Here is a 13,878-nt window from a genome sequence, read left to right as displayed (position 1 = left end):
ATTGTAATATGGAATCATAAAAAGCCTATCATTTATTAATTTTACTTTTTTGTATTTTTTCCTAGTTATGGAGACAAAAGGATACTACAGTTACCCAGAAGGCTTAGACATGGAGAAACGGTGGGGTCAAGTTTCTCAGTCTGTGGCGTATTCTTCAGGTGCTGGAGAACGGACTGATGAGAGTAACTATATGGAGATTGTAAACGTAAGCTGTGTATCTGGTGCTTTTCCAAACAGCAATGCTCAAGGAAACAGCAAAGAAAAACCTGAACTACTCCCTAGCCTGCAGCAAGATAATAATCAGCCTGGTATTTTAAACTCTGACATAAAGAGTGAGTCAGACTCAAAGGAACTTTCAGCAACAGTTGCTGAATCTATGGGTTTATACATGGATTCCATACGAGATGCTGATTATACCTACGATCAGCAAAATCAACAAGGGAGCATAAGTCCTGGGAAGACTTATCAAAATGTTGAGCAGCTGGTAAAGTTCTATAAGGAAAATGGCCATTGTGCCTCTCCCTTAAACAGTGCAAATAGACCCTTGAGATCTTTGATATCAGACTCTGGAAGTTCTGTGAATGGTGGTCTCGTGCACACTATTGTCAAAAGCCCTATAATGTGTCCTGAGAAAACTCCTTCTGGCAGTAGTCCTCAGAACATGACTCCTTCAGTTTGTAGCCCAGCTGGCATTAACTGTGTATCCTCAACTACTTCTTCTAATTTTGTAAATTTTCCAGTGCACAGCCCAGTCAGCCAGGGAACTCCTTTGTCATGCTCACCTAACATTGAAAACCGGAGCTCTAGGTTGCACAGTCCTGCACATGTTAGTAATGTGGGATCTCCTCTTTCTAGTCCTATAAGTAGCATGAAATCGCCAATTTCAAGCCCTCCTAGTCACTGCAGTGTGAAATCTCCAGTCTCAAGTCCTAATAATATCACTATGAGATCTTCTGTGTCCAGTCCTGCAAATATGAACTCAAGGTGCTCTATTGCCAGCCCTTCTAATACAAATAATAGGTCCAGTCTTTCTAGTCCAGCTGTTAGCACTGTGGGATCTTCTATCTGTAGCCCAGTAAACAATGCCCTAGGCTTCCCTGCTTCTGGTGCACCTGCTGGACCTAGCACAGGCCAAGATACTATTCCTAGTCCAGAAACAAAAGACAAAGGTGCTCAAGAAATCACATTTCCTAAAATGGAGGAAATGGAGAATGCCATCTCAAACAGTTGTATAGCTGGTCAGATGAATCTTGTTCAGTTTATAAAGCCTGACCCAGATGGAGCATTCGGTAGCTCATGTATTGGAGAAAACAGTAAAATCAACTCTGATTCCCCATTTTCAGTACCAGTAAAACAGGAATCAGCTAAACATTCTTGTTCTGGTGCCTCTTTTAAAGGGAATCAAGCAGTAAATCCATTTCCATTTATGGATGGTTCATATTTTTCTTTTATGGACGACAAAGACTATTATTCTCTTTCTGGGATTTTAGGACCACCTGTTTCATCATTTGATGGCAATTGTGAAGGTAGTGGGTTTCCAAATCCAGGCCTACCTGTGGGTATTAAACAGGAGCCTGATGATGGCAGCTATTATCAAGAGAACAGTATGCCATCGTCTGCCATTGTTGGTGTGAATTCAGGTGGACAGTCATTTCACTACAGGATTGGAGCTCAAGGCACAATATCTCTATCACGACCTGTTGCTAGAGAACAGACTTTTCAGCATGTGAGCTCATTTCCTCCAGTCAGTACACTAGTTGAGACATGGAAATCACATACTGACTTAGCGTCCAGAAGACATGATGGGTATCCAGTTTTAGAATACATTCCAGAAAATGTGTCAAGGTGAGCAAACTGAAATCCTGCTTGTTTTTTCATACTACACAATGTCTAAATAAGTATGACTGTTTGTCTCTTCCCCTCCTCCCCCCATTTAGGCTTGATATTTTCTTTTTAATTTCTAAAGCTGCATACATTTTTCTTTTCTAGGTGCATTTCAGTGATTTATTAGTCAGTTTCTCCATTAATCTTGCAAGATTTTGATTCTGGTTTTAATAAAAACAACCTGCATGTTTCATATTCAGTATTTAAATACATTATATATTATCATTAGATGTGATAGTGCTACTTTTTGAGCTTCTTCCACAATAAGTGTTTGTTTTTAATAGTGGAGCTTGTTGCCGTTACTTTCATGTGCCATATACTGGCTATTCTTTCTTAGTTGTTGCTTTAATGCTTTGTACTGTTGATGGTCAGAAGGAAATAAACAAAATGGAAATGGTACATTAGGGACTTAGAAACTTCAAGTTTTTTTGTGTTATGAAATTGTATCCATCTTTAACTGACTAAATTTAAAAACTAAGCATGAGGGTCTGTGGCAAACATTTCTGAATCGTAATTGTATGAACATTGTGCTTTACACATGCGTAGAAATTTCTCTTAAACTGAGGAGGGCTTTCAAGACTTGACACATTTGAAACAACTACAATCTGATTTAGTCACTTCCGGTGAAGTGAAATATGCCAATATCATTTGAATTGTATACTACTTTTCTGAATCATAAGTAGTCATGCTTTAATAACAAATGGAGTATCCCTATACTTCAAATAGAACAGTGTGTGTATTTAGGGCAATAACATTTAGAATAGGGAAGGTATAAAAGAAGCCTGCAAGTAAGTGAAAATAATTGACTTTAGAATTGTTGATAGTATACATTTATCATAGTTCTGTAGTAACACCACAAATGAGTAGTAATAATACTTTGCATTAATATAACACACTTCAACCTGGGATCTCAGTGAATCTCATAAAAATGAGTGGTATTATGCCTATTTAATAGAGATTTGAAGTCCTTCTCTACAGAGGAAACAGTGAGACCTATAATTAAGCACTGGTGCAGTTATACTGATGATAGTGATGGTGGAAGTTGTACTGTAAACAGGGCTTAAGCATTTTCATTGTGTTATCTATCTAACCTTGCTCAGAGCACACCTGAGCTCTCTCTACTTTACAGCTTGCACTGTTGCTACTGCCAGGAGAACTGCACTGGTGGACTCCTTTGGTGACTCACATGTCCAGTTTTTGACAGTGTAGGTGCAGCCAGAACAGTTTGCTTGAGATTGTGCAGAGTAATCAGTTGAAGAGTTGGGGACAGAACTCAGGTTTTCCCACCCCAGGTCCCCCCCACCCCAGGTCCCTTGCTCTGATTAGTAGATTCACTACCTTTTGGGAATGCAACATTTATCTCTTCCTTTCGGGGCGCGGGGGGGGGGGGGAGGGAAGGGAGAAATCACAGAAAAATATATTCTATTTATACTTTATTTTTCAGATTTTTTTTTAATTGTATGTTCTAATTTAAAAAACAAATGGAATATACTACTTGTGGCTGACAGGATGGAAATCTGTCTACATTAAGCCTATGGGGCAAAAGACAGAATTAAAGAAATGTTCTCCCTAAGCCTAATAAACATGTAAATAAACACCAATCCAGTCATTCTTCCTCCACCCTATCATTTTCCAAGTCATATTTCACATTTGCTTTGGCTATTCCATAAAGCACATATTCTGCTGACATACATTTTTTTTTTTTTTTGGGTATCTGTCTCAACTTGAAAATACAAAATCACCCTAATACAAAACTTGGGTATACCGCAATCCGGCACATTTAAGTTTTAAACTATAGTTTTCTGTATTCTAGAATAAAGTTCACTAGAGGATTAGTGAAATATTTAAAGGAAAAAAATCACATTGAGGTCATTACTTCTGTAAGTAGTCCTAGTGACATCCATGAGAGTACTTGCATCACTAAGTGCTACTCGTCATGAATAAGGGTTGCAAATGCTCATATGTTATGACTTTTTTTTTGTATGTTTCACTTTGTGACATTGTATAAATTTATTGTTATGAGCATGTTCACCAACAATTAAATGCCTAAACTGCTCTGTAGGGACATATGAAATTTCTTACCAGTATTGTAGAAATGTCTTGTGATCTGCCTGTCACACTAGTCAAGGATAACTCTACCCACTTATTTGCCTCTTTTTAGACCAATAGGTAAATAATCCATGCCCTTAGACTGGAATCTAAACTTTTGATGCATGTTTGGTATGAGTGTCACTGTTGTCCTTACTATGTATATGACCCAGATCCTGAAATTTATCATATCCGTATACTGCTGCATTTGTGCAGAGCCCCATTGAAGATGATGTGGGGCTTTGCCTGGGCATAGCAGTCCACCCATCTGTTGTACATTTCAGAGTGGGAGCATATATTATCATTTTCACAGCATAACCCTATTGTGGTGGTAAAACAATACTACTATTAAGCTGTTTGGAATGGCTTTGTATGAAGTTTGAAAGAAATTGCAGTCCTCATTTTCACATTATAGATTAGTAAATTTCATAGGTCATTTTGAAAGTAGAGTAAATTCTCTTGGATACTTTTTAAAATTCAGAAATGGCTTGTATTTTTTACTTAAAATGTATTGTAGTTGTCTTAGTATTTGTTACTTAGGATTGTGTTTGAAGGAAAAATTCAAAACATAAGAACTTTTGTTTATTTGCTAATGATTGGGTGCGTGTGGTGTTTATATAGTGTTTAATGGAGATAGGAATCTATTTGCCACAGAGAAACTAATCTCTTTAAGTGCAGAAAGAGATCTGTTCAGAAGTCAAAAAGTACTGATAAGTGCAGAAAAACTTTCATATAAGATGTCACTTTTTTTTTTTAAGGAACGGTTATCTCCATACTAAGTTTCAAAACACAACTGTAACTCTTTCTTTCTTAGTCCCTGTCTACCCTGTTTAATACGGGGGGACACACCTCATGCTATTCCTTTTCAGGACGCACATAACGAACACTAAGATGCCCTCTAATTTACAGCTGCCTTACAAGGTGAAGGCATAGGATGGCTGGGCATGGAGCAAAGTTAAATTTAGGTTTTGAGAATTAATCTTGAGGCCATTAATGAGAATGAATATTCTTTTCTTAAAATTATACCTATTAAACTGGGGCTTTCACAAGTCAATTGTTCTTGCTAACCAGATCTAATAAACATTATCCAGACATGACAGATTCTTGCCACCATGCTGATTATGCCCAGTACAAACCATCATCAGGAACATTCCCCTTTTCTCCTCATTTATTTTGTCATTGTTTTTCATAGTTGTTGCTCTTTTGATGTTTAGTCAATAAGGGTTTATTATTTGTAGAACTAGTACTTAATATGATGAGGAACGATGTTTTCCCATGCAAAAATACATCTTCTTTTGAATTTTATGCTAATGTGTGTACAGCATGTTTCTTTCTTTAAAAAAAATTAGGTGCATAAAATGTTTCAGTGTGCATCACATGTAAATAACATTTCTTAGAAATATCATTCATTTTGAAAAAATATAAAGTAAATAGCAACGTGGGTTTAAAACCAGTCAGGTATGTTTGGTTGTGTGACTTCATTGAAAGAAATGTGCACTTGGAATGAAAATAAGATATTTTTTTAAAGCGATTTGCTCATCTGAGGCAAAATGCAGTTCTAAGACTCATGATCATGCTAGCTATGTAATTTTCAAAACGGTTAAGGAACACGTCATGGTTGCTTGAAACAACAGTAAAACTGAAAAAGATAACCTTCTTCTGCTTCAGAATTGATGAAAAAGCCTCAGTGCCAATGTGCCTTTTCTCAGCAACTTACCAGAACACCTCACTTATATATACTTTCATTTTATTTTTTTTTCTTAGTCATCTTGGTGCAAAAAACGCAACCAATATTTCTATAGGTTTACCACTAACAGCTATTAAGAGTAATTTCAATAGTAATTAAAATTCACATATTGGGCCAATTCATCCTCTTACACGGTAAAATCCTTTTGTGGCAATCCCCCAACACCATCCCACTGGAGGGATCTGCCTGTTGCATCCCTCCCTCCCCCATCCCCCCAAAATAGTGCTTGTTCCCTAACCCAGTGGATTTATGGCAGAGTGGCTCTATGGTAGCTATGCTACTAGGGACTCATGGTTGCTGTCTTCGGGGCACCCAAGTATAGCAGGGATTGGGAAGAGGATATTGCAGAAAAGATAATACAGCGTCAGTGGGGCCAGAGAGGGACAATGTATATCTCTCCCCCCAACCCTTGGCTCACCCCACTCCTCTCCCCAACCTGCCCAGTTTCCACTTCCTCTCCCAACATAGTTCCCAAGTGGAATGTGGTCACATCCCCTTCCTGTTCAAGAGTGGGAAGATCCATGCACAGATGGTTGAGAAAACAACCCTGGGGCATTGACTTAGATTTGTGGTTCAGAAGTGTTACTTGTTCAGACAGGTGACACAAGAAATTACTCAAGTTTAACTGTTTTTTATGTTCCGGTGATTTGAATGGCATTTTTTGGCCAGGGCCATTTCAGTTTGATAGGTTCCATTTTTAACTCTGTGCCCCACACAGAACCCTCCTAACCCCACACTTAGATCCCCCGCACACTAAGCCCACTTGGATCCTGCCTTGCTGAACCTGCCTGCCCACACCTGGTGTACCTGGCATGGCGGGGCAGGGCCCTGGGATGTTTCTGGGACAGGCCCGGTCCTTGCGCTGTGTCAGTATTGGGTTCAGCGTCACTGCTGAGTCCGTGTTCTGGAGGGGAGGAGCTGCTCAATGGTCTCCCACCTCCTGTGCAGCCAGAGGCCTGTGCTTCCCCAGCGCCATGGTGGAGCCTCCACGTTTATTTGACGAATAAAATTTGCAGAATTTTAAAATATTTTGTGCAGAATTTTTAATTTTCTGGCACAGAATTTTTACTCTTTTGGCGCAGAATGCCCTCAGGAGTAAGTTTTTAATATCATGATTGGGTTGGGGGGGAGGGATGGAGAGGAGGGCTCAGAAAAAGGTTGAGAACCCCTGTACTAGAGGACTTTATAGAACAGTACCAAGCTGCTAAAATGTTCTCCAAACTTGACAAGATTTTTCCCCACCTTAGCTTCCCAAAAGTAGTACAGTGAAACTCTGCTATAACGCGACCTTTGGGGTCCAAAAAAATCCATTGTGCTAAATGCGGGGTCGCGGTATAGCGGGGTTTCAAATCAGTCAGGTTTTCAGTGGTCCCCAAAGCAGTGCATTGAGGTGCACCACCTAGTGCCCCTGGTGCCTAGTGCCCAGCAGGAGAGAGGAGCCGTGGCTCTCCGCCTGCTGGGGACAGAGAGCACCGGCGCCCGCAGCCTTGGAGAAGCCGGAGAGAAGCTTGGGGCCCCGCTGCTGCTGGGGACAGAGAGCACCGGTGCCAGCAGCCTCAGAATTCTCTGTCCCCAGCAGGTGCGGGGCTGCAGCTTCTCTCCCCTGCCATGGTGTTGGGGACCATTGGTACAGTACATACTGTATTATACTGTACCTTAAAGGGGAGCCAGCCTGTGATCGCGTTATATGCGATTTCGCATTATGGCGGGGTTTGACTGTATTATGAAAAGTTTGTCACTAAGTAATGATTCTTTGTTAATGTAAAAGTTAGTTTTAAGCATAGTTTTGCTTTCTTCCATTTTTTTAAAATGATCGATTATCTTTGTAGCTTATTTATAAGTTATTTTTCTAACAATTTTTGGTGTAGTCTTGCTAAAGCAGCAACTTCTGTGTTGTTGTTTTTATTTCCCTCAATAGGAGAGTAAATGAGAATTTATTCACATGAATATTTGAGGCCAAATGTTCAAAGTGTTCCTTAGCTGTACCTATGTGCATTTATGTGCCCAGTGGTCTGCTATTTTTGTTTCCTCAGTTGTTTGTGGACTTTTTGTGCTCACAAATTCAGATTTTGTAAATATATAGCACAACATTTCCAAGATCCTCTGAAAATTTTGGCTTTTTGAGGCTTAATTTTCAATGGAAAAAAATGTTAATGCAAGATAATTTCTATTGGATGCTGCATCCAAAAAATTGTCAGTGAAAGGTCCACATAGAGCAAAATATGTGACATGGATGTTTGTGCCCTAGAGAGCTGCATATTTAAATCTGTTTATCCACAACATTGGCTTTTTAAAGGTTTTTAATAATGTGTTTGTCTTTTATGAAAATCTGGAGGTCAGAAAAGCCATGGGGTATGGAAAAACTTACAGGGGAAACTTGACAATTTGCCCTAATTGCTGAATTTGTGAGTAACTGAAAGAACACACAGAGAACTAGGATACTGCAACACATTTATTTGGTTAATTTATTATAAAATAATAGCATAGTATTATACTTTCATAATGTACTTTCAGTAATATAAGACCTCGTAACAGAAGTCTGCTATTAAAGCTTTGCTGAGAGGTGAGAAGATGGCACCAATTTTTATGTGCAGATTCTAAAATATGCAGATTAAAGAAATCGAAATTAACAAAATTCTACTGAAAATACAAATTACTGTATATACGCGATCATAAACTGGTTCGTTTATAAGCTGACCCCCCCCACACACACACACACACTGAGATGGATAAGTAAAAATGGAAAATTTTTATAACCTGTTCATAAGCCAACCCTATAATTCAGGGGTCAGCAAACCTTTTCGCTCCCGGGCCATCAGGATAAGCCGCTGGTGGGCCGAGATGGTTTGTTTACCTTGAGAGTCCGCAGGCACAGAGGTAAACCTAAGTAAACAAAGTGTCCCAGTGCGCCAGCTGCTTACCCCAACGGACCGGGACAGCAACTGGTGGGGAAATTTTTGTGGGGGTAGAAGCTGGGAGTCAGGGGAGTAACCCCTGTGGACCCCCCCACACACACACATGACCCCACCCCTAGCCTGGGACTCCCACACTCTCCTCCTCCCATCCCTTCCCACCTTCCCTGGGGAGAGCCAGGGGAGGATGTCTCTGACTGGGCTGGAGCTGCTCTGGCAGGCTGGGCAGCGTGGCCTGCTCTGGCGGGCCAGACCGGGCAGCGCAGCTGCAGCATGTTTCAGTGGGCTGGGATGAATGGCATGGCTGCAGCGTGCTCCAGAGGCATGGCCGCTGCCTGGTGTGGGGGGTGGGGCCAAGCGGCATGGCTGCAGCCTGCCAGCCCCAGATCTGCAGCTGCTTTTGAGGCTGGGGGGAGAGCAGTGTGGCGGAAAGACTCTGTCCCCGCCTCTTCCCTTCTGGCAGCGCTGCCTCTCCTTCCTCCCTCTGTTGGGGGGAGGGGCTATGTCCCACCTCTCCCTCTCTATACCTGTTCATAAGCCGACCGCCTTCTCTGGTGTTTCCCGTTTTTACTAAAAAAAAATTTGCTTATGAATGAGTATCTATGGTAGGTCATAATTTTAATAAGGACTGGAAGACACTGATTTCTAAAATGTCCTGTATGAAAACCATTACATCTTTATATATCCACTGTAAATGTGGCTGGTTTATTGGACATCTGACTGTTATAAAGATGTGTTTGCATATAGGTACGTTTATTGTGATAGTGAGAATAACATTGCAAAGCCTTTACTCAGGCAGTACTCAAATAGTCTACAGTGGGACTAGTATGGGAGGCCTAGAGTCAATAAACCATCCGGGTTCAGCAAAGCATTTTACTTTAATGGAACTTACGGGTTGGATTTAAATACTTACTCAGGTGCTTTACATAGATTACTGTTGGGTTTAGTATCTGTATTTGTAAGGAATGCTTCTGAAAGGTATCTTCTATTGTAAACTACCATAAGCACTACATCTCTTATCATAATAGAAAAAGCTAGAATTGATGTAAGGCTCATTGAAATCAAAATTTGTTTGGGGAAAATATTTTAACAGAATGTTAAGGTTGATAGGTCAAGCACTGAAGTTGGGAAATGCAAACATTTAAAGCTGCACATACAAACTTAACTCTCTCATCTAGTAAATATACATTATGTTGTGGGTAGACAAGGGTAGTGAAAGGAACACATTGATAGATAAAAGTCTGCTTTGAATGTTCCCATTATATAAGAATACACTTCCAGTTGTAAAGTTCATTTAATGTTAATTTGATATGCCTCACACATATCTGGCAGTTGCATTAGAGTAGTATGTACATGAATTACTTTGCCATGTGTGTGCCTCCAAGGTGGAAATGTGGCATCCATTGTTACAGCAACACTGAACAGCAGTGTGTTAAGAAAGGAATCAAAGAGTAATTCAGTTTTGGTCAATTTTTTTCTATCATTCCACAACTTTACATTCTGACTTCTAAACAAAACTTGTTTGTTTACATACAGAAGCAGAACTATTTTTAAATAGTCCCTCAATTTAAAAAAAAATTATATAGGCACTTCAGCTGCTACCACACACATACATATATAAAAATCGTGATTCAGACCCTCCAGTTGGAAGATCTTTACAAAATAAGTTTCACCTTTTAAAAATCTTTTGATTTTTGAGAACCTAAGGAGATGTGTGGTTATATCAGATTCAAAATGAAACTTTAAATGCATATGAAGTGGAGGAAGTATGTAGCTCATACGGGAAATTCAGTTACTTACCTGGTGTGGGCACCATCTGTTCTTCTCCATCCTTCTTCCTTGTAATTGTCTCCCCATTCATGCGCCACCCTTCATGTTCCTGGCTGTCCCAAGCATTCATTTCTTCCCATACTTCCCTTCCTTTGCCCTCACAGTTAGTTTCCTACCATTCACATTCTCCTTCTCTGCCATTCCCGTTCCCTATCATACCCTTCTGTTCCTCCTTTTCCCTGACTGTTCTCCATCTCCTTCCTGATGCCAACATGAGGAACTTTAAAAAAAAAAAAATCATCTAATTGTGCATCTCATGATAAAATTGTGAGTTGGTGATATTGCTTTTCCCACAGTCCTTGTCTTTCCACCCTCTCTGACCAAAATATCTATTTGCTCTTGGCTGCTCCATGCCTGTATGTCCACACACCTGCACAGATGCAACTCTGCTTCCACCCTACATATCGACTATCACAATCTCACATACCAGCATCAGCACCCACCTTTATCCCGTGACCAGCATGAAATGTAGGCAGGCAGTTTGGCAAGAAGATCTCTCTCGCTATACTCCAGGGAGTGGGAATGCTCCATTCTTAAATGATTCTCCCCATGAAAGTACCGGGGGTTCTTCTATCCCCCTCCCTACATATGAGGGATGGAGAACCAGGGCTGTCTTATATGCCCCTCTAGGGGGCCACCATGGCCTCTGTCTTAATGAAAATGGGGGGATGGGGAAGCTGGAAGGTTGTTTTCTTTTTCTCACTTCAGAGGCATGGGGAGGATTCAGAGGGCTTTTAGAAACTGAATTGCATTTGCTGCTGGAAGAGCAAGCAGGAACTTCTGTCTGTGCTCTGATTCTTCTGTTTGTCTTGCTTTCAGCTGTGTTTGAATCCCAGTGCTGAACTTTGAGCAAACAAAAAGGCCAAAACTCTTCTTGCTTGGCTTGACTGCATTTCAGCAGGATACCGATAGGACCTCACCATGCCCCTTTTATAGACACTGAATTAAAAACAAATGAAACAAATGCAAGAAAATCTTTTTGTCTTACTAAGTTTCTGCTTCTGTAGCATTGTTAAGCAATGCAGTTCTGTTTTTTAACTTTTGCAAAAAATATTTTAATGGCTGGACCCTGCTCTTTCTAAAATGAATGAGAGTTTTGCCATTGATTTACTTGTGGGCATATTCCTACTCCTACTGTAACATAGATAACTGACTAAGTTAATCATGCTTTTTAGTATTTATGCATTATATGATCTGGAATTACTAAGGTGTCTTGCTTTTTTTTTAAACACCTTTTTTGAGTGTTTAGATTTGATTTAACAGAATGCACTGCATATTTTATATGGGAATAACCTTTGTAAGAATTGTATTACCTAAATATTTCCAATTTTTTTTTACAGAAAATAAGGACTGCATAGATAATATACCTAAGTTTCAGATTTCGTTTTACTTCTGGATCAGAATTCTTCAGTTAAATACATGCTAGGACAACATTTAGTCCAGTCAGTTATGAATTAAACTGACAAAAGCTTTTTTCTGAAATAAGATTCTCTTTTGGGCTTTTTTTTTCCTGTTGCACTGCTCTTGAATTACCATTAGTATTTGAAATCTTAACTCTTTGTGATCAATGGTCACAGGTAGGGCACGGTTTTTAAGGTGAATTATCCAAGGACAACTTGAATTGTCTGTCAAGAAAATAAGATTGTCACAGTTAATTAGCATTTGCTTTCATTTACTTTAAGATTAAACTGTTTTGTGCAAATGTGCCTCACCCAAGGACAAGATGATGTCTGATTGGACCCACATTTAAGAACTGTGGTTGCACTGAATGATCAGCACATCACATTGAGGCTGAAAATTTACCTTCCACCTCTTTCTTTTTCTCCTTTTTTTTTTTAAACCTCACCAAATGAAGATCACTCCCAAAGTGCAGTAGAGTAGAAGGTGCAAAGTGAGTGTAATTATACATGTACATGTCTCCTGGAGGGCAGTATAAGCTACCAGGATAGTAAATTATTTATTTAGCTTTTTAAAAATAAGCAAAAAGATTGTCAGGCATGAGATCAGTTTTGTAGCTGCAGTTTAGATATGCTCATCAGTCAATGGACTCAAAATTTTTAAGCATAAGCCAGTATCAGGGAGTAAGTAAGTAAATATGTCCACAGTGGGATTTTAGTTTTCCTAGGCTGTCAAAATATGGGGTTTTTCTTAGCCCTTTTGCTAACATTTTTTCTGAATTCCATATTATCCTAACATGATGCTGCAGTTATGTGGAACCTGTAAATAGACTACATTTCCATTTCTTTTTTTGTCTCTTTTCATGTGTTTCTGCTGCCTTTTTATGAGCGATAAGGATGCAGATGGCACTGAAAAATTGCATTTTTTTTAAATTGTATCTACCTAAATCTACATTGCTATTTCAAGAGTGCAATGCTGAAATGTATACCTTGCATGAATGTAGAAATAACTTTTTAAATATTTTGTTTCTTTTGCCTATTTTTCTTTAATACAATTTTAAGACTGTTGAAACATACTGTGAAACAAGTTAAGTAATTGTTTTTCATAAGGATGAAGACACATTCATTCAAAGCAATGGAAATCAAAAGTACTATCTTTTGATGCTGAAACTTCACAATCTCTGTTTTTGCCGTTAATTTATTGTTTAGAGTAGATTGAGCTATGTTTTTAAGAGGCTGCTCATGAAATCTAGAGATCGCACTGTAGGATTCTGAATCCCTTAAATTGGTTTAAGCAGTTCGCTAGGCAAAGCAGTGGTCTGTTGAGAAGAGTTTTTGTAATCATGCTTTGTTACACAATGGCAGATTCAGGCCACAGAGGACAAGGGATTGCAGTTATGTTTAGTTCATATTCGGATAGAGCCAAAAGCCCATATTTTAAAAAATGTACATTTGAATAGTGTGTGTAAATCCTGAAGTGCTTGCACAAGTCAGAAATTTGCAAACACACATCTGTGTACTTCATAACCCTCACTTATGTGCACATTGACAGCGATGCTCCCATAAATCAAACCATTTTGAAACTTTGTGTCATAGTCTAAAAGTCCCAGTTTACTCTGGCAACATCTTGCTTTTAAAAATCAATCTTGCTTTGTATATTTAGCTCTTTTATTAACACAGTTATAAACTACGGAGTGATTAAGGGAGTATTTTAAGATTAAGCTATATTCCTAGTTCAAGGACAACTGATGATCTGATTTCAAAAACATCAGAATTGAAGCTGGAAATGAAAATTGGCCTCTTTTCGCTGTTTTCTTGTAAATACCATCAAATTGGGAGAAGATGTTGCACTTCTGAGACAATGCATCATGGCAATAACCTTTTAGCTGTGCAGACTAAGGACTTGGTTCAAAAGAGGATGTTAGCATTATTTATTCTGTCTATAGAAAAAAAATTACAAAACAGGGTGCAATTGTCAGGGTTTCTTTTTTTTCTTAAGGAATAGAGTAGTTTGAATATT

At 39.2% G+C, this 13,878-nt stretch overlaps 1 protein-coding gene across 5 annotated transcripts in view; it reads left to right on the top strand.

Moving 5' to 3' along the window:
* The window catches only part of NR3C2 (nuclear receptor subfamily 3 group C member 2), a 258,185-nt gene that overhangs the window by 5,304 nt on the left and 239,003 nt on the right, over positions 1-13,878 (top strand). For all 5 annotated transcript variants that reach the window (XR_005599519.1, XM_039541769.1, XM_039541767.1 and 2 more), the window contains exon 2: positions 66-1,845. Coding sequence is in view for 4 of the 5 variants with exons in the window: in XM_039541769.1 (XP_039397703.1) it covers positions 66-1,845 (1,780 nt within the window). In the remaining variant the exon portion in view is untranslated. The remainder of the gene's footprint in view (positions 1-65; positions 1,846-13,878) is intronic.

The sequence above is a fragment of the Mauremys reevesii genome, linkage group 5 (assembly GCF_016161935.1).
Source record: "Mauremys reevesii isolate NIE-2019 linkage group 5, ASM1616193v1, whole genome shotgun sequence".
Lineage (NCBI taxonomy): Eukaryota > Metazoa > Chordata > Testudines > Geoemydidae > Mauremys > Mauremys reevesii.
This window is presented reverse-complemented; position numbering and strand designations above follow the sequence as displayed.